Consider the following 27,124-nt stretch of genomic DNA (forward strand, 5'->3'; position numbering starts at 1 on the left):
TTTTTAGACCCCCCCCTTAGGGTACTTTTAACCCTAAGTTGTCTGATTGATCCTACCATATGCTGCCATGCTACAGTATGGCAGTATTTTAGGATTTTCCACACCTTGGGGGGGATTTACTAATTGTGCCGCAAGGACGACTGTCGGCATCGGAGATGAGTCTCCGTAAAGCAGAGCCCGATGTATTAAAGTGGTACACGGCTGTTAGTGATTACTGGGTAGACAGAATTAATCAGTCATGCGTCAGAAAAATTCCGACAGTAATCAAGTGTGCGCCAAAATCTTTCATGGACTGCGCCTTAATTTTGCTCTCAGACCAATTTTTACCTGGTCTATCCTGTGCCAAAAATTGCGCCTAAAAATGCAGATAAAATACACATAAATGTGGAGGATAATGAGGAAACGTTAGGCCCACTTGCGCCAAAAAAAAAGACGGAGGAGTCGGGATAGTCAGAAACATCTGTTCTTTCTGGCGCAAACTCATTATAAATGTTCTGCGCCAAAAAAACATTAAAATGCAATGCAGATGCGATAATACATGTGCCCCCATCTATTACAATATGCAAATCACACATTTCAATACACTGTGTGAAATAAGACTGCCTTGGGTCTTTTGTGACCTGAGGCTGTCATGGCAACAGATCGCCGCTTCCCAATGACATCACGGGGGGGGGGGGGAGCTGACAATCCAAGCCAACATGGCAATAGTTGTGGCGATTAAAGGGTCAATAGTTAACACCCGTACTCCATGTCAGCACAGATAGCAGACCAGAATGGGTCCACTATTATTATTAGGGAGTAAAAATCTAACTATTTGTCATGGCTATGAGGTTTACTTTAACTAGGTATTGATGCTGCTCTTTTGTCAGGCATTCAGAAATCTAGGCTGTATAGACACCCTTTGGGGTATCATTGTTTACTAAAAACCTTTTTTAACATAAATTTTTAATTTAATTTTTACCAGTTTTGCAATGTCTATGCATCTCATATAGTAGCTACCTGCAGGGTGTCATTCACAGTTCTATCCATCACACATGCATGGTGGTTGACTTTATGGCCTCTCTCTGCTCTCCTGCTCACCTTTAAATGAGATTTTCACTGCACACTTAAAGCTTTTCAAGATAACTATGTTAAGAATTAGGACAAGAAGACCCAAGTAGACATGAAGAATCAAACCCAAGTGCTTCTGTGTCTGCTCTTTTGCAATTCCACACCAGTGAGCTAAGAGCCATAATGTTCTTATCCCTATCATCATTGAAAGATGTTAGAGAAATAAACTGGTGACAAGATTTTCTCAAAAAATAATAGTAAGTACAGGCAGTCCCTGGGATACGTACAAGATGGGTTCCGTAGGTTTGTTCTTAAGTGGAATAAGTATGAAAGTCGGAACCATACCCTTTATAATTGTAACCCCACCCAATTTTTTTTTGGTCACAAATGGACAATTGACAATTGGTCAATTTGACAATTAGATTTTTAAAATGTTGGTTTGTCATAAGAACCAGACGTGCATTCAGGTCTGGCGCGATTCACTAAGATCGTGCGTCCGAGTTCCTTTCTGTGTCGCTGCTGTGCCAAGGTCCATTGGAGTTCACCTGTTTCTTCCTGGTGCATGTAAGTGCTTGATCTTGCGACACAAGAATTTCTGTTGCATGCAAGCCGGCACCAATGCGCCAAAATCCCAGGGCAATTTGGCACACAACAGAAATATTTGGGAAACTCGACGAAAGTGCGGCGTTTGGACTTTTAGTAAATGAGCCCCATTGGGGCAAATTTACTTGCCTGGTCCTGTCGCGATCCCTGAGGTGCGTTCTCCGACGAGGTTGAAGTCTGGCGTGATTCTTCAAGATTGTGCGTCCATTTTCCTGCATCTATTGCTTCCCGGCTGAGGTCCCTGAAGTTCACCTTCTTCTTCCTGGTGTATGTGAGTACATTGTCTGGTTTGAAAATCCCGCACTTAGTCAGTGGGGTTGTCCGTCAGCCATGCCCCCGATTTGTGTTGAATGGAAGTTGGCTCGATTGTGCGAAAATCTGATTGTGTGTGCCAAAAGCCCCACTTAAATGCGGCGGAAATAGTCAGGAAACGCAACGAAAATACGCCATGCGGACCCTTAGTAAATGTGCCCCATTGTTTTTTGCAAAAGGTTTTATTTTTTTTTAATCTATTAAAACATGATAACAACCTATATAAATTAAGTATTCCTGTGATTGTGCTCCAAATAATACCTCCCATGTATTCCTTTGGCACACAGTGAAAGGCATAAAAACACACAAAATAATGGTGCAATCAATTACATTTTGAATTTTTTTTCCAGTTTCCGATTACAGGAAACCGTTACTGTTACTAGGAAGTATAATTTCTTGGGCATGAAACAAGCCCGCATACAAATCTGTATATGGTAAAATCAAAAAGATTTTAAATACGGGGAGTGAAAAATAAAAAATTGCAAAACATTAAAATGGCCTGGTCCCTAAGAGGTGATGTACTTACATTACTTTCTATTTTATATTAAACACATTCATTTACTATAATCCCAATTAGTTTAGCACTTTATGCTATTTTCATTCTGTCCAGCTTCGATGTCACTGCTACACACCCAGAAGAGAAAAGCCCATACTGACCAAGCAAGATGTTCAGAAAACAAGGAACAATATAGAAGAAATTATGTATGAAATGGAAACTTTGGTAAGGCTGCATATGATGCCACTCCACTTACTTCATTCAAATATATCAGTGTTATTTGCATTGGTAGCAAAAAATAATGGCACCGATTTAAAAAAAAATAATTAATTAAGAAAAAATTGCACTGGGGATTCAGCTGAGTATAGAACCAGTATATAAATACTTACAAAAACTTGGAAACTTGTAGAAAGACTTTTAAAGGAAACCTACCACTTGTAGTGGCAGGTTTCTGATGGAAATACCGGGCACCAGCTCAGGGTGAGCTGGTGCCGGAGCTTATTTTCGTTAGTGTTTTAAACCGCGGTAACGCGGCTACATAGGAAGTGAATGAGAGCCGCGCGCATGGTAAGCGCCGAGCGCGTACCTCCCTGCGCCGGCTATAAAGTTTAAAAAGTGTTTTAAACCGTGATACCGCGGTTTAAAACACTAACGAAAATAAGCTCCGGCACCAGCTCAGCCTGAGCTGGTGCCCGGTATTTCCATCAGAAACCTGCCACTACAAGTGGTAGATTTCCTTTAAGTACTACTGTACATTGCTTTATTGCCTGCCAAACAACCTACCTGGCAAATTGTTTCCCCTTGCTACTAGCCATGGCTTTGATTTCCCTTGGCCAAGCATAGCCATGGCTAGTTGTTAGGGGCATTCATTTTAATATGTCCTGATCACGGGGGTTGCCTGAACAGAAAGTTTGGATCCGCTAATGTCTAGTAAACATGAAAAAATATTTGAATAGGTTTGAATGCAATAAATCATATTTCTGTATGGATTGCAAATTTTCATAGACATGTTTCTCATCCTATGTCCATCATTTCTATTAATTTCCTATAATCTGAATATTTATATTACATCCACCATCTACCATCTATCCTGTGTAACATATTCCTGTATCTACTCTATGTCAGGGTGAGAGGAGTCGCTGGGATCTAAACTGGAAACTTGATTACTATTTGCCAGGTTACAGGGAACGTGCTGTTACTAGATGCATACCAGGTAGGTGCTCTTCATGAGCATTTATTTCTCTGAGATTTTCTGATCAAATACATGGAGAGCTTATCCTACTGAGAGGTTGGATTGACACTTTTTCTGTAAAAAAGTGTTAAACACTGGTATCGGGTACTAAATGTGTCAACACAGGGAAAGCTTACCACAACCTCTGCTCCTACCTTCTTGCCGAATCCGTAGACAAGCCCACAATATACTGTAGATGATATAAGCAAGCAAAGCAATACAGACAACAAGACAAATTTCAACAAACCAGGTCAAAACCAGAAACAGTGACGCAAAAGGTTAAGAAGGGTAAAGGGAAATGTCAGAATTATAGAATAAGTCTGCACCAGACTTTGCATGTTAAATCTGGCAGACGGTCTGACTGAGCATTGGAACCCCCCCCTAATTTTTGTCCCATGGTGTTGCGTGTAACACATTTGTGGTGCAGACACTTCTTAATTACCTGTTCAAGCAGTTTCCACTAGAAAAAACAGAAAACTGGTGCAAAGCCCTTAGCAAATGCACCCCATAGTCTACCTCCAAAATAACTTGGTAACTACCATTTACCAAATGTCTACTTTATGTTTTGATGTTTTTTTTATTCCTTCTCTAATTTTTATAGGATGTTAGGAGGTTTTAGGAACTTTAGGTGCAATTTTTCACATTTTCATAGAAATCACCAAGACTCCAGTTCAGGTTTCAAGTGATTTTGAGAGGCATAAATAATAGTAAAATCCCATAAATAACCCCATAATACAAACTAAAACTCTCAACACACATAAAACTACTTTTAAGAAGTTTCTTAGCCCTTTAAAGGGGTTTTCCCATCAAAAAAGTTAGGCCCTATCCACGGGACACTGTATTACAGCGCAGTGTAATGTAACTGAGCATGCTGATGCATGTTTAGTTAGTTAAAGCCACATCCCTCAGCATGACGTCTTTGAGCATCGGGCAGCCTCAGGGTACATATAGGACCTTGGGGCTGCCAGAAAAGGATCAGATTCCCCAGGTAAGTGGCTTGGGGAGGTGCGATCCAGAGGTGCCTGCATTCACACAGTATTGGACTTATCTCTGTTGTGGGTGTTACAGGAAGGTGTCACCAGCTCCACTTGTGAGTCGGAGGAGAAGCATAACGTATTAGTATTTTATGGATCAGCAAGTCACAGGTCTCTGGCATCAGATTTATTGGTCACTTGAGCTAATTTTAGCTGAGTCCCATTTGAGAGACTAGATCTGAGTTGTAGGACCTAGCATAGCCAGTATACAAGTTATGCAACTGTTATTGGTTCGCAGTAAACAGACCAAGACACTGACACTGCAATCTCTTCTCACAATCGGTAGACTCTCAAACCATGGCAAATATTGGGGAGAGAAGTTTGGTGGATTCATGCAAGTCCAATCTTTTGTATACATTATAGACAAAGCTTTGGTGGAAGTCAAATAGATTGTTTTCTCATGGTGCCTCAGTATGAATCAATTTACCTGGCAGCTCTCTGTAAGGGGGAACTGGACCATTGTTGCCCTACATATGAATAGGCATTTCTACAGCCCTCACTTATCTCAAAATGTAAGATGTAAGCACCTCGCCTTAGTGGACCAAAGGATGTCACTTCTGAGGCAAGAGAAAGTTAAAGAGAAAACACATTTATTTATTCATGGTAAATTTTACCTTTGGATAGAAAAATGGAGAAGATATCTAAGCCACTAACAATACCATTCTAGCATTCACCTGAATTCCAACAGCTTGTGGTTGAAGTTACACTTATGATTTAAGCAGTTACATGTACATCAGAAAATATACTCTGAATCATTTCTACAAAAACTCTAAATATCTGTTCACTCATTCTAGTTGATCCACAACCTTCAACTCCGATCAAAAAGAAAAGCAGTAAAGATGATGTTTTCAAAAGGCTGTCAGCTCCTAGAAAGAGGTAAGAGCAGTCCAAGGGACATTGGTTCACAGGTTTCAGGGTCCTGTAATAACCCTCATTTTTATGTGCAATGAATTTATATAAAATTAAGCATGAAGTCACAAAGTATGAAATATATAAAAAGTATCTTTACAGTGAGAGCTAAGTATGAACTAAAAAACCCAATATGTAGCTGGGTCCCATTAGCAATTCCTAAAATGAAGGGCAACTTTGACTGATTCCTTTAAAGCTTATCTAAACTTTTAGGCCCCTTCTACACTAGCGAGTGTGATGCGATGAACTCGCATCACACTCGCAACACAAGCTGCCGGGAACGCACGGCCTGAACCCTGCACCGCGGGAGTGAACTGACATGCTGAGTTCACTCCCGCGGTGCAGCGTTCGGGCCGTGCGTTCCCGGCAGCTTGCGTTGCGAGTGTGATGCGAGTTCATCGCATCACACTCGCTAGTGTAGAAGGGGCCTTACCCTAGTGACATAAATGAACAATGCAGATAACAATTTTAATCTTAATCTTTGTAATATACTTTATTAAAGTATTCGTGTATATCAGCTTTGTGCCCTGTATCCACAGTTTTGTTTCCTTCCCTTTTTGTATATAGCCTCAGACTGCTTACCTTGAAGGAAATCTACCATCAAAATACATCTTGATAAACCAGGGACACTTACTCATAGTTACAGGCAGTGTATCCATGGGTTTGTTATCCATGGTCTCCTTAAAATGATGCTAATGAGGCAGAAGGGCTCTGAGGGAGTTAGCAGAACCCCTCTGTGCTGCATCTTCGCAGGATGTTACACTGTGCAGGAACACTTCCCCTCTCCCACTGTGTGCTGAAACTTCTTCTATTGCCATTTTGAGATGTTTTAGATGTTCAGTAGAGACATCAATAATGAAAGGGGCAGAGGGGGTAGCGTTGGATTATTGCTGCATCTCTCTTGGTTTTATCCTGCACAATAGTTCTCGTTTTTATGTTTTGGGGTTTTTCTTATCTTTATAAGATGTTTCATGAGATGGCCAGCTTTTCAGAACAACAAAATTATTGTAATATTCCTTTACAGGATGCATACCATACATATGTGTGCAGATGTAATGTGTGTGTAATATATGTGCGCTTACTAAGTGGTTCTGCTAAACTTTGTGGCTTGGCACCACCTAGTACACTATGTCATAATGTTCTTTATTCAGAAAAAAAAATTTGAGTTCTTAAAGGCTTACTCCCCCCCTACATCCATAAAAGACAGTCCAAGGTAAATGAAGGATAAGAGTCCAAATGTTGTAATCTTCTGCCACTTGGACAGGACCATTGCAGTCACAAGCCAGAACTTGTATAGTAACAGCAAGTGACCAATTAGCCTCCATGGTAATGTGCCAGGTGACACATTGGGGCTGATTTATCAAGCTGTCATGGCAACCAATCACAGCTCCCCTTTAAAATATTCATGAGCACTGGTATATGTATATATATATATATATATATATATATATACATATATATATATATATATATATATTCTATATTTTCCAGCTTTCAAGGGCTGACTTATATTTTATGAGAGATTTGATCAACCCCTGCAACCCCTGTAACCAATGGTAATGATGGACACAACTGCCAAAAAAACGTAATTTTGATATTCGGTTTCATAGTCCTGTTTCTCAGATGACCTCATTTATAACTTAAAAATGTAATTCAAATACAGTTACCATTAGCCAGAATTCTGGCCACATGCATGCATATGGCTGTAAGTTCCCTAAATGATAAAATGCTAATTGGCTTTGTCTCTAATTGTCAGATAAACAAGCTGTGCAAGCCATAATAATGCTGTTCTCATCACTTTTATACTGTGCATAGATATTCAGTTTGGTAATGGTACAAGGTTTATTAGGCTGCAGCATGATCTATACAAGTTCCTTATTACACTCTTGTCATGTTTCCTTATCATGTATGACATGCAAATGGGGATTTTATTAAACCAACATGTAAAGGATCAAAACACAATGAAAATTGTATTGATTTACTCTGCATGCTTGTCTTTGCCCATGCGTTGTAAACTGCATTAACCTTTTGTATGTTGTGTGGTGTAGGATACCATCTCCTTGTCATGCCACAGCTTGTGATGCTTTCAAGATGGGAATCGCAGACAAGTTCCAGAGAGAAAGAGTAAAACACTCTACAATCCATGGAAGTAGAAAATCTCAAATGGCCATAAGCTTGTCAACTACAGCACCAGCCAAGATGTAAACACTTGTATCTGTACAGAGGAAGTACTGTAACCACCTATAGAAATGTGGAGTAAAGAGACTTTGATGTGATACAATCTTGATATTTATTGTATTTCGTTATTGCTTTCTATTGATGGAACGATAACATTTGGGAAACAAATAATTTCTTGGTCCTCTTGGTCTGTGTTGTCTACAGGCTGCCTTGGCATTCATGCTTATTTTTCAGCTATGAAAAAGTATTTTCACACTTACTGAATTTGCAACAGGAAATTTACACAGAAAATCTGGATATTGCCAAAGGAAATTTGGTGAAATCTTTTGTTGCTCCTTTTGTAACCACCAGATACTGTATAATGTGTGATGATGCGTGACTTGTCAGATGATATGTATGTATTTATATAAAAGGTAGTGCATTTAATGCATTTATAAGAGGTTCTGAGAATTAAGTACCGTAAATACTCTAATATAAGCCAACACCAGTACCTTATTTTACCACAAAAAAACTGGGAAAACTTATTGACTCGAACATAAGCCTAGGGTGGGAAATGCAGCTGCTAACTACTCTTAAATAAAATGAACAGCCATTAATAAAATGTCCAGCAGCCTCCCCTCATCAATAAAATGTCCAGCAGCAGCCTCCATTCACTAATTCAATCGTGCCCAGCATAGCCCCCAGTCATTACTGAAATGCCCAGCATGGCCCCGACTTATCCATTATATGGCCACTATGGCCCCCCACTCATTACTGAAATGCCCAGAATGGCCCCCCTCATGAATTAAATGCCCAGCGTGGCCCCTACTCAATAATTTAATGCCTAGTATGCCCCCACTTATTAATTAAATGACCAGCATGGCCGCCACTCATTAATTAAATGCCCAGTATGGCTCCCCCCACTCATTCATTAAATGCCAAGTACGACCCCCACTCATTAATCAAATACCCAGTAGCTGCCTCTTTAAAAGTAATAAACGTATATACTTATCCACTGGTAGTCCTTTTCTCATCCCGGCTCCTCCTGGTTCTTCCCGGCAGTGTGGGCAGAGACACGTCTATGCACTCTGCCCGTGCACGCATTATGATGTCAGCAGGTGGTGACACTGCCACGTCATAATGTGTACTCGCAAATTACATAGGCGTTTCTCTGCCGGCACTGCCAGGAGCAACCATGAGAAGAGGAACTGCAGCAAGCGCCAGAGGGTAAGTATAGAAGATTATTATTTTTATATATACGAGTATAAGCCGAATAGGGCTGTCCCAGCCCAAAAAATTGTGCTGAAAACCTCGGCTTATACCTGAGTATATCTGGTACTTATGGCCTGCTCTCAGAATAGGTCATTAATAGTTTCTTGATGGACCTGTGCCATGACAAATAACACAGATCTGCAAGCAGTTGGCCCCTATAGTAGCCAGAAATCATCACTACAGGCTCTTAATGGGAGTCAACTGCCTACGGCTCACTTTATTTAGAAGCTGGTTCTTACATGGGTCAGTTGTCCCCCACTTTATCCTAGCCAACGATTTATCCCGAGAATAGGGCATCAGTAGTTATTCCTGGATAAACTAGATATTCCTTATCGTCATACCTGTTTGCCACAGTAATGCCCAGGCCATTTTTCATCTTTTTCTATCAATGCCTTCTATAAGCTACAACTTTTTTTTTTCTGTCAATAGTTGTATTGGGTCTTGCATTTTTCAGTAGTTATAATGTTGTCTTTAATATCACAATTTTGGGTTTTATGTTTCCTACTGATTAAACCTTTCTGAGAATCATATTTAAATGTGTTGTTCGCTGTAGTAGGCGCTGGGGTAGGAGATAGGAGGCGTCCCAGGCTGCCGCAAGTTGTCAGAGCAGGCACAGCAGTGATGGATAGAGCGTTTAGGTTTAATTTTTTTCATAGCCACCCCCCAGCCCACCAGTAAAAGATATAGCAATGTCAAAGCTGAGGTTGAAAAATAGTCCATCAAGTTTAAGTTGGTCTGCAAGAAAACAATAAATGTTTTGATGCTATTACACTCTGTATGGATGGAAAAATACATATCAGAGTAGTAACTTTAGTCGGGCCCAAGGAATTCCCACCACATACTGTACTATACTTAATCTTACATTGAGACATGATGGTGTATTTAAAGGAAATCTGTCAGCAGAATTGTAGAAACTAATTATGTTAAAAGGTGTCATTTTAATATAATTTATTGTGGTTTACATTTTTATTGCACTCCCACTATAGAATAGAGGGGACGTAGCAGACTAGAACGTTCACGTTGTGACATCATCAGAAAAAAAAAACAGATCTCCCAATTTAGATGTGAACTGGGCCTTAGTGTCATGATTGCTGGAGATTGGTTTAATAATATCACGTTGTGGTTGGAGGAGTACCATAGACCACCTAAAATGAATGATCATCAGCACCCTGCCACCAGGAAAACCTTGATTGTATAAGGTGTTCTTAACTGGGCTGAATGTATCTTCATGTTTGGTTTAAATACCTACATCTACCACACTAAAAGCTACCACATACTGTATATACAGGCGGTCCCCTACTTAAGAACACTCGACTTACATACGACCCCTAGTTACAAACGGACCACTGGATATTGGTAATTTACTGTACTTTAGTCCTAGGCTACAATAAACAGCTGTAACAGTTATCACAGGTGTCTGTAATGAAGCTTTAGTGTTAATATTGATTCTTATGACAACCCAACATTTTTAAAATCCAATTGTCACAGAGACCAAAAAAGTTCTGGCTGGGATTACAATGATAAAATATACAGTTCCGGGTTACATACAAATTCAACTTAAGAACAAACCTACAGACCCTATCTTGTATGTAACCCGCGGGCTGCCTGTATATTATATATATATCATGCAAGTTTCATATTGTCAATGTATCCCACCTTCTATTTACTGATCCATAATGGAAGTCTCATGGAAACATTTTACTATTCCATATGCTCCATTTACCTTATTTGTTATGTTTTATGAAGAAATAAATGAAGGAATAAATGAAATATCTGTGTGATGCTGCCACATTGTCAGTGATATAATGATGATTCATTCTGTCATAAGGTCATTAGTGAAATCATTGTAATTCATTCTGTCATAATATCAGTCAGATAATTAGGATCCGGTCTGCTGTCCTATTAATCATGGAGATCGGAGTAGGCAACCTTGGAGAGTTGGAAGTCTTCTGTAATAGTGTGGAAAATACGGTAAGACACCTTCATGATGAAAATATGTGGTTCCTTCTTAATATTTTGTAACTTCAATTCATCTTCATCCCATTTATGGGGGGTCTTTTATCTTTATTTTTCTTCTTTTGAGACATTTTTAGGCACATTGCAATTTTTGCACCTTTTTGGGGACATTTTGAAATGTCCACTGGACATTTGTTTTATTATCAGTAAGACACATTTATCTTCGATTCCAGATGTGCTAAAAGTTGCAAACGAAATTCATCATTTCAAATTGTCTAAAATTTTTTGTGCAAAAAACTCCAAATGAAATGATACTTAAGGAAAACTTACAAAATGGAAAAAAATTACTTGAGACATTTGTGCGACATTTTTCGGCATTTGTAATGTATCGTAAAGCAATCTGAAAAAAAAACATTTAACACAAAGAAAAAGTGAGATTGATAAACGACCAAAGAAGCAGATACAAAAACTAGCCAAAACAAACAGAAATAAGATAAATGCCCCCCCCCCCCCCATGGTGTTTCTTTTTTTACCTTCTAGGCACTGGCTTAATTTAGACAATAAATTCCATACCTACAGTATCAGCCTCTCTGTAGTGTGAGCAGTAATGTCCTTTCAGGGAAGGTCACTACTGCCACCAGCGGAGACCTTCCAGAAATGGCAGATGACTCCAGTCAACAAAAAACAATTGGGTCACCACTCACTGTTTAACCCCTAGGGGACACAGCCTATTTTGGCCTTAAGGACGCGGTCCCATTTTTCAAATCTGACCTGTGTCACTATAAGTGGTTATAGCTTTGGAACGCTATGAGATATCCAGGGGATTTTGAGATTGTTTTCTCGTGACACATTGTACTTCAAATTAGTTTAAAAATTTGGATGAAATCTTTTGCGTTTAGTTATGAAAAAAAACAAAATTTGGCAAAAATTTTGAAAAATTCTTTATTTTCAACGTTCTAAATTCTCTACTTTTGATGCAGACAGTCATAGCACCCAAATAAATTCATAACTTACATTTCCCAAATGTCTGCTTTATGTTGGCATGGTTTTTTAAGATTCCACATATTTTACTAGAATGTTATGAGGCTCAGAATTTAGTTACATTTTTCACATTTTTTGTAAAATCGCCAAAACCCGTACTTAGATGGACCTGATCAACTTCTAATTGACACTGAGAGGCCTAAATAATAGCAAGACTCGTAAATTACCCCATTGTGGAAACTACACCCCTCAACGTATGAAAAACTACTTTTAAGAAGTTTGTTAACCCTTTACGTGTTTTATAGGGGTTAAAACAAAATGGAGGTGCAGTCTGCAAATTGTAATATTTTTTCACAATACACTCATTTTGGGTGGAAAATTAAACATTTAAAATGGATTAAATTAAAAAAGGCTCCACAAAGTTTGATACCCAATTTCTCCCGAGTACACGGATACTCTATATGTGGTGGTAACTTCTGTATGGGCGCACGGCCGGGCATAGAAGGGAAGGAGGCGCCATCCAAATCAGATTTGCTATGTCACATTGTACAGGCTATAATTTTTTTCTTTTTTTTAATGAGGACCTATAGGGGCTTATTTCTTTTGCCACATGAGATACACTTTTCTGGTATTTAATTTTGGGGCATCTACAGCTAATTGGTGAGATTTTATTAACTCTTTGTTGGTGGAGGAAATGAAAATCATCAATTTTTAGGAAAATTTTTATGTGTTTTTTATTTGGCCGTTAACCATACCATAAAAATAGTATATTATTTTTATTCTATGGGTCGCCACGATTATGAAAATACTTCATTTATATATATTTTTTATTTTTTACCATTTTTACTGAATAAAAAGTAATTTGGCAAAATTGTTGTTAATTTTAGCATCACCGTCTTTCATATGTATAACTTTTTTATTTTTCACCTCACAAATCTGTTTAAGGGCTTATTTTTTGCAAGAATGATAGCTCTTTTTAGTGGTCTTATTTTAGATTGCGTAACTTTTTAAAATCACTTTTTTTAGAGCATTTTTAAAGGGCATTAATAAAAAATCATCTTTTTCAGAGAGAGTTTTTTTAGGTTGTTTTTTACGGGGTTCACTTTGCGGATCTAATAACAATTCTGTTTTATTATACAGATTGTTACGGACGCAGGGATACCAAATATGTGGGGGTTTTGTGTATTTTATTCAATTGTACTGAATAAAAACTAATTTGGAGAAAATCTTATTCATTTAAGCATCACCATCTTTTCATATGCATAACTTTTTTATTTTTTGGCTGACAAATCTAGTTAGGGGATTATTTTTTGCGAGAACAGTTGTTCTTTTTAGTGGGCTTATTTTAGAGTGCATAAAATTTTTAAAATCACTTTTTAGAGCATTTTTTATAGGGTATTAATTAAAAATTATCTTTTTTCGGAACGTTTTTTGCGTTTTTTTCCTCCGGCGTTTACCGTGCGGGTCCAGTAACAATTCTGTTTTATTATGCAGATTGTTACGGACGCGGCAATACCAAATATGCAGGTTTTTTTTGTGTTTTTATGTTTTTTATACTTTATTAAGTTTTTTATGGGAAAGTGACATTTTAGGGGCTTATATTTTATGTATTTATTTTTTATTTATTATAATGTGTAGTGTTAACTGTTTTTGCATTTTTTTTTACTTATACATACTTGAACTTAAACCAGTGATGCTCTGATCACTGGTTTAAGTTCAATACACTGCTCTACAATACCATTTTATTGTAGAGCAGTGTAAACTGTCTGAGCAAGCTTGCGCATGCTCAGACAGTTTGCAGTCAGACCCGGAAGGGGTCTGGCTGCCATGGAGACCGGGCAGCTCCGGGGCACATGCCAGTCCTCGGAGCTGCCCGGAAGAGGATCGGATCCCCCGGTAAGCGGCACGGGGGATCCGATCCACAGCAGGAACACCCTTACACGCCGCGGTCATGCTTGACCGCGCCGTGTAAGGGGTTAACACCCGCGATCGGAGCCGGCTCCGATCGCGGGTGTTACAGCGCGGTGTCAGCTGTGATAGACAGCTGACAGCCGCTGCTTCTGGTACCGGCTCCGTTCGTGAGCCGGTCCCAGAAGCTAGACGTTATACTACGTCCCGGTGCGCTAAGCATCTAGCCCCGGGGACGTAGTATAACGTCGTGGTGCGCCTAGGGGTTAAGTAAAAAAGTGGAATTTTCTTTATTGATCCAGGATAAAAAGCACTCTAATAATGTACAGCCATGAGAATGTACGGTGCCATCTGACACGTTTCACACCTAATGATGTCCTTAGTTATACACTATTCTTCATGTGACACAAATTTTGTCACTGAAAGGGGCGTTTCAGTGCTCATTCAGACCATGCACTACATTTACCATGAAGAGAAGTGTGTTGCACAAACCATGTTAAAGGTGCAACAAAAAAAACGTGTCACGGCAGTGTAGGGAGCAGCAGATTCATGAAGAATGTGTGCCACAAATCATGAATGTGGCGCACCCTGCACACTACAAAGCCTAACTGCATATAGTACAGTTTTAACTGTTTTTAGTAAATGTGTCCATTTATTTTTTTATGGGACTTTCTGCCTCCATGTCCTTTAAGGCAAAATTTATACTTTGGCAGTTTCAGTTTTTCTTTCCATTTTCAAAAGCAGAAAAAATAGTATAGCAAACAAAATCTATTATTCCACTATAAACAGCGAATGTACGAAATGAAATAAAGATGCATTAAAGTCAACGGAAAGTCAACAAAAGACCTTACATTTACAAATGCTGGTTGAGGCGCCAAATTTCTTTGTTTTAAGTCCAACTTTAGACAACTGAGCTTTTACTTAGTTCTGGCACACAAGATATTGACATTATGTTATCATGTGTCATCTTCCACATGTTATTCTATTACTTGTACCAGCCATTAACACCCATTACTTCTCCCTGTATCAACCAAGTTCCAACCTATTTTTCTGAACCTATAAAATAAAGATATTTGGGTGAGGTCTTTTGGATCTCCTTAGACACAGAAAACGATGTCAGTGTCTTTGTTATCAGCCGTTATATAATTTAATCTACCTGTTGGGCATTACTCCTCCTATTTTTAGTTTTCATTACTCTTCTAAAACGGAAACCCCCAATGAATCAGTAAGCTGTAAGTGTGTTAAAATCACAAAAATTGCGTAAGACATATCGGGTGTAATTTATTATTGGGCTTTTTGTCTATGTTTGACTTTGTTTTGGTGTTGTTGTGATACAAATGTTGTTTTGCAACTTTCCATTGCCCCAGAAGGACAGCGCAAGGTCACTTTCACATAGACCCTGCATGTAACATATTCATTATTTGCATAGACTAGTTTTACCAATACGAATTCATGATTTGCGATTTGGCACAAATTTCCGTTTAAGCGCAATCAGATGTACACCAGTTTTATGTGACTTTTCAGGGGACTTTCACAAAGACCTGACATAGCAAAGAAACTGCCAGCAGAATTATCAAGGGCCAAAGCCACTTTAATGAATCTGACTGCAGTGGAACTCCAAATACAGACATAGAACTGTCGCAGTCATATGTTACTCCCGTATATCTTAATATATTGACCAAACAAAATAAAAACAACTGATAACAGCACAGAGGAATTATTACTGCAACAGAAACAAGTGGTATGTGAACATCTCTAGTATTTATGAATGTCTAGAGAAAGAATCGATCTGTCTATCTATCTATCTATCTATCTATCTATCTATCTATCTATCTATCTATCTGTCTATCTATCTATCTATCTATCTATCTAGCTGTCACAGTTGCTCACTATGGAATAAAGACACTTTTTTACTTTTATCTACAACGGAGTGCTGCCCGCTTTCTTTATACTATCTATCTATCTATCTATCGTGTTATCATCATCCAATATAAACCACTACAATAAAAATAATCAGAATGTGAAAAAAAATCCTGCTCATACAGTGGGAGAGATCTTTTATGCCAATTTTTTCGAACTTCTGGTTCAAGCCTTTTAGGCCGGTTCCCAACACTTTTCAGACTTGTCCCACTAAGGGGGCATGTCCAGTAATATTGGCCTGGTCTCCTGGAAAGGGCCGTGGTCGTGTGGAAACCGCATTGTGACGTACAGTTTAGAACAATTCTATGAAGGTGTAAAGTAGAACACAACAGTTTAAAACTGCACCAGAATTTACCATCCTAGTGATAAATGTGGCGCAGAAAAAAACGTGTTGTCTGTTCTTGCACTGGCAGAGCCTGTACCACATCTCTCTAAGTGTATATCAATTATTATTCGCTCACTGCTGATTGCCCTCTTTTACCTTCATGACAGCATTTTCCAGTCTATGAAATATCAGTATATGAAAATGCTATTTCAATTATGGGTGGTGCACAATTCGCCCACATGGAGCTACTCACAGTACAAGACTGGACCACAACGTCTTACTATAGGTCCAAGAATAGAGAAAAGAAATTATTCACTCTAGCCGGAGCTCCCAATTCTTAAGCTGTTATGTTTTTCAATATACGGCACTATTTGCACAAGTGTTTGCATCCTTCTTATTACACCTGACCGTAACACAATGGATCCGTTATTGATACATTTTACATTTACAAGATAAGGCAAGCAGACGCTCCAAGCAACCGCTAAAGATTTTACTAAGGATTTCTGCTCATAGCCTACAATATAATTCCCATTATGAAGCCTTAAAAGTGTAATTCCTCATGTGTCTCTTAACATGATGAGAGTAAAGACTGTTTCCCGCACCGATGAGGCGTAGCTGAACATGACTTGTATGCCCAGCGTTATGATGTCACTTGTGAGAGGAGCTGCAGCGCGGTCACAATAATGAAGAAGAATGGAGGCATTTGCATTTAATTGCTATAATTTCATTAATGAATGTTTGAATAATTGTTAGGTTTCTTTCTATCGCAATTCGGAAGATTTCATTTTATGTTTTTTTAATGTGGAATGCAAGGCTAATTACTTTGTTTTTCTGAGCTGTGCAGAATCTTTAGGAGAAAATGATGGTAAAGTGGGAGAGCTGCACAGGACCCTGCAAAATAAGGGAGAGAGGGAGAATGGAATCAAAGCAACATGTTAGAAAGAGGATGTTGAGAAAGGTAACATTTTGTAATCTTTCTTTGAAGGGCAGTATCCTTAAGGGCCCTAAACCATGAGCTTGCCTTCACACAGTTAGGTTTTAAGGTCCCAAATATTGATAGCAGACCAGAACCACAATGTCAGGTCCCTGAACCCAGACGTCGGCCAGGAGTTTTGGTTTGGCTCTGTACCTTTTAAATGCTGCCAGCAGCAGTTACATTTTTTGTCTTTATTGGATGGCTGGCTATATACTGGGGAGGGGCTGGCTGGCTATATACTGGGGGGTCATGCTCATTATATACTGGGGAGGGGCTGGCTGCCTATATACTAGGGGGCTGTCTGTATACTGGTGGACTGGCTGGCTCTATAGAGAGGGGCTGGATGTATACTGGGGGGGAGTGGCTGGTGGTGTTACATGGCATAGTAGTTATATTAACATACCTAGTGGGCAGTATTATATAGTTTTATTCTTATACATAGGGGGCAGTATTATAGTAGTTATATTCTTGTACATAGGGGGCAGTATTATAGTAGTTATATTCTTGTACATAGGGAGCAGTATTATAGTAGTTATATTCTTGTACATAGGGGGCAGTATTATAGTAGTTATATTCTTGTACATAGGGGGCAGTATTATAGTAGTTATATTCTTGTACATAGGGGGCAGTATTATAGTAGTTATATTCTTGTACATAGGGAGCAGTATTATAGTAGTTATATTCTTGTACATAAGGGGCAGTACTGTAGTAGTTATATTCTTGTACATAGGGAGCAGTATTATAGTAGTTATATTCTTGTACATAGGGGACAGTATTATAGTAGTTATAGTCTTGTACATAGGGGGCAGTATTATAGTAGTTATATTCTTGTACATAGGGGACAGTATTATAGTAGTTATAGTCTTGTACATAGGGGGCAGTATTATAGTAGTTATAGTCGTGTACATAGAGGGCAGTATTATAGTAGTTATATTCTTGTACATAGGGGACAGTATTATAGTAGTTATAGTCTTGTACATAGGGGGCAGTATTATAGTAGTTATAGTCGTGTACATAGGGGGCAGTATTATAGTAGTTATATTCTTGTACATAGGGAGCAGTATTATAGTAGTTATATTCTTGTACATAGGGGGCAGTATTATAGTAGTTATATTCTTGTACATAAGGGGCAGTATTATAGTAGTTATATTCTTGTACATAAGGGGCAGTATTATAGTAGTTATATTCTTGTACATAGGGGGAAGTATTGTAGTAGTTATATTCTTGTACACAGGGGGCAGTATTGTAGTAGTTGTCAGAGAATTACTAGTAGTTGTCGGAGAAGCTATTGAAGTAGGTTTATTTTTTTATATATAAGTCAGAATTAAGTTATGTTAAGAAGCATTATTCCTGGCACTATGAGTCTCTTTTTCTGTGCTGTACTTGTTGATTTAGACCATCTATAAACAGTTTGTGTGGAGTTTAGTAATTGCACCCCGCATCACCACGCCTACTTGTTTTTTTCCCGCCCACATAATGGAGCTACTTTTACATTTTTTTCCAGGGCCACTTTAAATTCCCAGTCTGCCCCTGGGTGTGTTTATATTTGTATGAGTTGTATATAGCGTGTGTAGAGTTTATGTGGTGCAGTGTTTGTATATGTGTATTATTCATATGTAGTGTATGCGTGCTTATGTCTGTAAGTATATAATGGTATATGTGTATTCTGAAGAATAACATGTGGTATGGGATCAGCAAGGATTTAGGTATATGTTGGGCCCGGTTTCTAAGTTTGGACTGGGCCCCACTGTTAATAAACAGTCACTGTTTTTATTAGTAGTGGGTAGTACTTATCCATAAGTTTAGTCACAGTGAATGCTATTTTTCCCTTTCTGTACAGAAACATGACTTAAAGGGGTTATGCCACGAAACAATTGACTGCAAAAAGCTGTTAAAGAGGTTAAAATATTTCAAAAATCTATTTGCAAAGGTTACCTGGAGGTAAAAGTACCTTTCTATTTGTTATTATGCTGCTTGTTCAGCCTGTATTCTGCTCCACACAGAAGCAGATGTGGGAGGGGCCTAGCCAGGCACATGCACAGCACTGACAGAGGCAACTCACTGGCCTCACCTCAGCGCTACAGAGCGCTCAGCCTTCAGAGTCTCCTTCCACCTGCTGTGCTCAAATAGTCCCTGCATTACTGATCCAATAGAAGTCCAATTGAAATGTGTCATACGCCCCATGTTAAAAGTGCACCAAAAAAAAGTTGGTGCAGTCTGTCAAAGCAGTGCAGGGGGCACCAGATTCATGAAGAACGTGCACCAGAAATCCTGAATCTGGCGCCCCCTGCACATTACACAGGACACTGCACATAGTACACATGTACTATGTATTCTCACAGCTTCATGGTCGGTCAGGCTGACATGCATGGATGCATAGATAAATAGGTGACAGCTTCTCACATGTTACTGATCTTTAGCTACTTCCCTGCTAGTCAGGGACAGGACAGCAGTGTAACATGGAGGGACAGTGAATGGTGGAGAGTACAGGAGATGCATCAGGAGAGGTCAGAGCTCAGCCTGTTACTTGTGTTATCTCTGCAGCCTCCTGTGTGACCTGACTAATGGTGGAGGGAGGAGAGGGCTGCTGCATTGCTATGATCCATGTTAGGGGAGGACTCCTCTGGGCAGCAGATGCCATGTATATCTGCAGTTACCTTGTATCTGCTGCTGGAAGCTCCTGTGGAGCAGTGGAAATCACCTCATTCACTGGTGTAGACGGCTGAGCTCTCTGCCCCCATGTCTCACTTCCTATTGGCTGCAGTGTGTCAGGTGATCTCTCAGTGTGGAGTGATCTGTAGTGCAGAGCAGCTGGTGGAATGTTTGTGCGCAGACTCGGCCAGATCAGCTGTAGCTCAGGACAGGACACAGCTACCACTAGAGGGCGCCAGCAACCAGGACAAAAGGAGTTATCTCAGTAAGCCTGCATATTTTGTAATAAGTGTAAATGGTGAAAGTACTTGTCACAATGCATTGGACCCAATTACAGCCATTTGTTATGGTGACACAACCCCTTTAAAGGAAGTCAAACAAATGGATTTAATGGTATTAATACAAGCATATTTACATGCTGGTGTGTGCCCCCTAAAGAGGATCCATTCTTCATTTCATTGTTATTGGCTTATTTAATTGTAAAAAAGGTCTTTAAAAAATATACAAATAAAACTCATGGGCTCCTGTGATCATCGGAGAAGACCTCTCAGGCTCCATTGGCAGCAAATTATTCATCCCTTCCTTCAGCGCTCATGCCCGTCTTCTCCCTTCCCCAGAGCAGATATGAATAATTAGCTGGCAATTGAGCCAGCATGGGCTTCTGTAATGTAATAAGGAGCCCCTGAGGCTTATTTGCATATTTCTAAAGATAAGCCATTCACAGATAAATAAAAAAACAGGCTCGGTTTCATGGGGCACATGCCAGTATGTAAGTATGCTTGAGTTAAATCCATGTGGTTGATTTCCTTTAAAGTATATATTTCTGCAGGGTATAAAATGTAATTGGTCTCTATTTTTTTTTTTTTTTTTTGAAAAATACTTTCACATTATACCGACATTTAAAAGAATAAAACTAAAAATATATAACGTAGAAATACCCAATAGCGGGAAGTGCTTTCTAAGAAAATAACACATCTCTAGGTATTTGCGAGTTGTTAGTTGTTGCTAAATTGCAGCTTTACATCCAGACATTAATAATTAACTCAGTTTTCACACCAAATAATCCGGTCAGGAATCATACGAGGATAACTATCCTTAGCTGTTACTTTCCAGCCATGCTGCCATCCCCGGTTCGTCCTTCCTATGATTTAACTACACCGCCAGTCCCTTATTATCCCAGAAACCAGTCATTGGCACCTCCAGGGATAATCACACCTCACAGCCTCCTGAAAGAATTCGCCTTAGTGTCTTAAGTTTAGTGTGGTATTTTTCAGACATATGCCGTAATTTATATTTATGTATGTTTTTTGCCTCTTTTGAAATATATCAAGCCATTTTTGTGCATTCTTCTTTTGCTTGTAGAAATCCCTTTGTGCTATGTGTCTCTAAGTTCTCTCATAAATTGTAACACATAAAAGGGATTTAGCTTTATATCTGCTCTGCTGCACGGTCCTCGCTCATTAACGGCATTCAATAGAGGATTTACAGGCGCCATAAAAGTTCATTGATACACAATACACAGCGATAGCGCGTCTAATTACAAGCATTGTATTAATTACATTTGATCCTTTCCATAGTGATTATCATGGAGCAAGTCAGTGTTCACTTCTTACTGACCCACTGTTATTGTTAGAAAATCACATCGAAAAAATACTAACGCTGAAGAATAGTTTTATACAGAATGTCTCGAAAGTTTTCTGTGTAGTACATTGTCTCACAGAGGGCATCTCACCAGGGTCCATTAGCCAGCATAGCACACTATTTGGAATACTAGGCACATACATGTAAGATATAGGCATACATTTACTTACCTGTCCTGACGCGTTCCCCGAAAGTGCATTGTCCGATGCAGTGTCGTGATTCACTAACATTGTGCGCCCCATATCCTGCATGTGTCGCTTCCCCGCTCAGGAGTTCACCTTCTTCTTCCTGGTGTATGTATGTGCTTAGGCTTGCAACACAATTTAAAGTTTAATCCCGTGCTCAGTTGGACTCAGTCGTCCAATGGCCCAGAACCAAAACCCGATCTCATGCGACACGATCCCCAGTTAAATGCCTGTCACAGCGGTGCCGTAAACGGCAGAAAAACCAACGGAAGTGCGGCCGCGGACCCTTAGTAAATAAGCCCCATAGTGTTATGTAGTCACCCATTTGTTTGAATGAATGTCATGATTAAAAAAAGAAAAAGACTGTTACAGGAAAGTTTTGCAAACAAATTTTGTCATTATCCCTTGACAAGCCTGAGTTGTGCTCTTGAAGTTCCCTCTAGGTTGGTGGAACAACTGAGTCTGCTGTGTCCAGCAAGCCTGAACTTTGTATAAAGAGTACTTTTTTTGTCCTTTGTAATTTAGATTTTAATTAAAAATAAAAATGTAACAATAACAACATACAATGGCCACAACATAGTAATGGCTGACTACTGACTACCCTCCATATACATTGTCTTCCTCAAATAATGGCTGGTGCAGCATAACCTGGATAAAATGGCCACAGCAGTAATATTATCAAGATAATGAGAATTTAATAATATATCTTAACATATTATTAAGTTAATATTAATAAGAACATATGTGGATGCGTTTCTCCAGCTGAATATCGTCTCACTGAGATCTCCTATGCAGGGGCATAACAACCTACTTCTAAGACCTCCTTCCTGCCTGATGGCATTATACTATGAATTTGACCCTGCAAGAAAACTTGCAAACCTAGCCAAAAATTGCTTTAGCACAGCTGGAGAAAGCCTTTGATAACAATTCTAATGCTGTCTGTATCATGCTGCTGGCTTATTAGATATACTGGGCTCAGGCTATCAGCCCTTTTCATAAAATCATCTTCAGCTTCTCTTGAAGTGGACAGGCACTTCCTAGTTGTGATGTCAGTTAACGGTGCTCAGGCCAGAGTAGCTTCCCTCACTTCACATAATGCTAATGTCTCTTCTCTAGCACTAGCAGTTCTAGCACACAGATTATTACACACATATACACATATGCACTGTTACATAGATAGATCTTTAAACTAATACAGCCTTATGGCTACTATATACAATACCTGCTATGATGGATGTATCAGCCAGGCTGTTCAGAAGATGCTATCACACTCCCCTCTTCCCAAGTGTGGGATAGGGAGTACAGAGAACGGTGGAGACATAGCACACAAAGAAATAAGTAGCTTTCATGTTATGTTTCAAACTGCTGTGTTGATTCTACACCTTTTCTTTACTGACCCGACTATAGCCTTGTTAAAGCCTATAGAAAAGTTGATGGTATGAAGAGAAGTCTTATGGATGATAATTTTTATTAAACTGAGCAGCTGCAAGGGGAGGAGGTGGATTGTATGGGGGAAGAAGAGAGAAGAGTGTAGACAGAGCAGACATAATTGAGTTGCTGCTGCTTCCTGTAACTACTGAGCAGAGACCAAAACTCCATAACCCCACCTTCTCACTTTTTCTGTTACCTCTCATTCTGTAGACTGCATCTCCTGTTCCCTCCAATTTTCACTCTATGGATCCTTCTTAGCAACCAGAATTCATAGCTCATGGCAGAGAGGAAGAGACAGGATGATAGCAGAGCATTAGAAGAGAAACAGCTGCAATAATGTAATGATTCTATATTAGATAAATGTTAGTTTCAGCTATTAATGTATAGCAAAAACTTTACAGTTATGCTCTTAGCTACACCTAAGCACAAAAATGTATGGATAGGCGTAATCACAGTGCCACATAATCATAACATCAATGTGTCTCCTCCTGTAACCTCAGGTCACCAATTCAACTTGACAAGCACTAGGACTGTGGATTTTCTGAAGCTCAATTCATGATAAATTGTCATTGTGTCTTGATGAAACACACAGAGGAATATATTTCACACGCGGTTGTGTCGAATAAGTGTTTTCATTTAGAAATAAAACTTTAAGTATACATAAGAGTGTTACTGTATTTAAGACTGCATCTTCTTTATACTACGAACAGTCGAGATGGGACATAAAAGTCGTCATAAGACTGTGATGCATCCCTCTTGGGAGGTATGATTTTGGCCTTGATACATAAATTGGGTCTTTGTGGAGCTGGAAGGATTGTCACTGCACAGCACTGCACGCACTGGCAGCAGCGGAGAGTCATGAGAAATAATTCACACGTTATTACGTCCTTAAATTGCAGGCTCTGTAAAATGACTTCTATTCTCTCACTTGTTTATTGGGTTATTCCTCTCCTCTTCAGTGAATTCTCTGTGCTGAGAGAAAAAATATGCCGTCTGCTGTCACCCCTCCCCTTGAATGCTCCCGGATAAATAGAAGGTCAATATATTTTTACGATACAATCCTTCTGCTCACACCAGCTATGTATTAGCCCATAAAAAAAATGTATATTATCGGCCTGCAAATTTATTTTCCACACCTTACTGGGGCGATGACACTTCTGGAAATGAAAGCATTAAAGCTCAGAGACGTCGGCCGTTTGCTTCTATTCCTTTCACTCTCTGTCTCTTTTTCTCCTTGTTCTGTCACTCGCTCTTCATTCTTCCTTTGCTTTCTCTTCTCTCTCACTAATTCTTTGCTCTCCCTCTGTGTCATTCTCTGTTCATTTGTCTCTCCCTCTTTCTCCAATTTATTCTTACACAGTTATCTCCTCTCTGCTCATCTCTTTCTCCATTGTCTATTTCTCTCTGATCTTCACTCATTCTTCTTGTCTTCTTGAATTAAAGCTACTGCTTGCACACACCAAAAAAACAACAAAATATGGTGAGGTATTCTTCAGAATACAAAACACAGATATTTTTTTTGTTTCTGAACATGTATATAGGAATGTTATTATTGAGTTTCTTAAAATACAGGCGGCCCCCTACTTAAGAACACTCGACTTACATACGTCCCCAAGTTACAAACCGACTTCTGGATATTGGTAATTTATTGTACTTTAGTCCTAGACTACAATGATCAGCTGTAACAGCTATCAAATGTGTCTGTAATGAAGCTTTAGTGTTAATATTGATTCTTATGACAACCAAACATTTTTAAAATCCAATTGTCACAGAGACCAAAAAAGTTCTGGCTGGGATTACAATGATAAAATATACATTTCCGACTTACATACAAACTCAACTTAAGAACAAACCTAGAGAACCTATCTTGTCTGTAACCTGGGGACTGACTGTATATAACTTCTGTATAGAAAAAAAGTTCAATGTCAGCTCACCTGAACGGTGGAACATGTAGTTCTACGTGTAACCGTGAGCAACCGAAAATATATGCTGCAAGCACAACGTTCAAAAAAAGAAGAATCATTTACAGCGCCAAATGAGATCCACAAGGAGATAAAACTTCAAGGTTTATTAGAACATTTTAAAATAATGAAAGTCCAAAAAATGCTTTCCTTATTCATGGCCATGTTATCCTGTGTGAATTTCTATGTATCAGACTTTCAATAAATGAAATAGGTTGAATGAACAAGATCAAAAGGATGAACTCATGATAAATGGGGTTCATTGACTAACTACTACCTTACAGTGAATTCAGTTCACTTTCTTAGTTTTCCTCTTTATCTGTGAGCTTTGCCTTGGTGGTCTGTATTAGAGATTTTATCCAGGGCAAAAATGGCTGCCAGTACTGGGATGACAGAGTAAACCAGTAGATACTCCGTTCAAGGTCGTAGCTGTACTCAATCACACTGTATTCAAAGCACACAGCCGTGTACATTCAAAACAGAAATACTTTGCATAAGGTGTAACAGGTGATAGAATACTAAAATGCTACTATAGGTTAGCTTGAATATACTTTGAACACATCCCAGAAACTCCCCCTAGGCTAATTTCCCAAAATAATGCTAATAGGCTCTGAGATTCGTTCCTCTAAAAAGCACTGTTCTTAAGGGAACCGAAGCTTATCACTTACCCTTAGCACTGAGGCTTGAACTTTAGGTTTAGGTTCCATTCACATTTTTTTGTGGTTTGGCATTTCTGATATTCATTTGTTTTTCTTAGGGTGCACCAAATACAATAAGGCCGTATACATTAATGCCACAATGTAAAATCTTAGTCTAAGACCTAGCGCAAAATATTAATACATCCCCCATGTATCTGATGTACTTTGAATAATCATTACTTCACAATTAGAAATTACTGTTATGTTATGTTATGTTAAACCTATGATTTATGTGTTATATTACACCTATGATTCCTTTATGCACCCACTGTTCAGTCTTAAAGGGGTTATAAAATAACCCATGGGTGGCCAGGATGGGATGGGTTAAAAAAATAACATGTACTTACCTCCCGGTGCCCTCCCAGCATCCAGCGCTGTGATCATATTTAGTGTTTTTACCACACCCCATCCTGGCTACCAATGGGTTTTTATACCCTTGGATAACCCCATTAAAGGAAAACTTTACCCTCTGCAAAGCCTGAACTAAATGAAAAGTACAATTCAGATTCACATTTTCAAGGTACAGAACATCGGCATGAATCATGTTCCCTTACTCTTATAAGATTTTTTTTTTCAGATTTGAGTATTGGATTCGTGCATAGTCCTGATAATCTTTTCTTAGCCCCCCCCACCAAAACCATATCAGCATATTACCCTTTATTTTGTCCTTTTATCTTTTTTCCTTCATTGTGACTTCTCTATTTTGTGAGACTGTTTTAGTAGCACATCTCCCATCAAGCTACGTCTACCTATTTTACACTTCTTCCTCTCTTCTGTGAGGCTGTTTATCTCACCCTTCCCATCTCTCTCCTCTGGTTTGGTTATCTTCTAGAAAACAGAAGCGGGGTCATCTGGTGTGCTGACTGAACGCAAGCAATTATAGAGCCATTGTGAGAGTATTATACTGGGGAATAGGTTCATGAAATATCATGTTGCATGCAGCTTACTGAACTGCTGAAATCACATAGTACTGCAGTAATAAGAGAATGTGATTTATAATGTCAATAGATATAATTACCTCCCTGACTGCCGGAATGTGCACATATTTTAGGTGAGGGCGGGGGGAGTGGATCAGTAAATAAATGAATCGTCCTTCCTAGCAGCCCTCCGCTGTGATGTCTCTGCATTGAGGGGAATTTGGATAAAACAGACAGTGCTCTATATTACTTCTTGTTCATATGTTTCCACTAGTGAAGTATAATATTGGAGGTTTGGGCGGTAAACCAGGACCCAAGTCTTCTAGGGGGCCAATGGGCACCCAAAGCACTGTCACAGGTGCTCCTACAACCCATATTGCGGGTCACAGGCTCACCTATGACCCTCCCTGCTCACTGGCATGGGGCCGCGCTTCTCACCTCTCCCCGCTCTGATTCCGTGTGCGGCCACATCTAGGGCGTGAATGCGACGGCTTCAGGAAAGGAAAGGG

General features: G+C 39.2%; 1 protein-coding gene across 1 annotated transcript in view; it reads left to right on the forward strand.

Annotated features, from left to right (window-relative positions):
* Window positions 1-10,547, forward strand: part of LOC140075436 (uncharacterized) — a 127,849-nt gene extending 117,302 nt beyond the window's left edge. The window contains exons 12-15 of the mRNA XM_072121350.1: window positions 2,576-2,686; window positions 3,587-3,674; window positions 5,521-5,602; window positions 7,684-10,547. Of these exons, the coding sequence (XP_071977451.1) occupies window positions 2,576-2,686; window positions 3,587-3,674; window positions 5,521-5,602; window positions 7,684-7,840 (438 nt within the window). The 3' untranslated portion in view covers window positions 7,841-10,547. The remainder of the gene's footprint in view (window positions 1-2,575; window positions 2,687-3,586; window positions 3,675-5,520; window positions 5,603-7,683) is intronic.
* The last annotated feature ends 16,577 nt before the right edge of the window (window positions 10,548-27,124 follow it).

This window comes from Engystomops pustulosus, chromosome 8, assembly GCF_040894005.1.
Source record: "Engystomops pustulosus chromosome 8, aEngPut4.maternal, whole genome shotgun sequence".
NCBI lineage: Eukaryota > Metazoa > Chordata > Amphibia > Anura > Leptodactylidae > Engystomops > Engystomops pustulosus.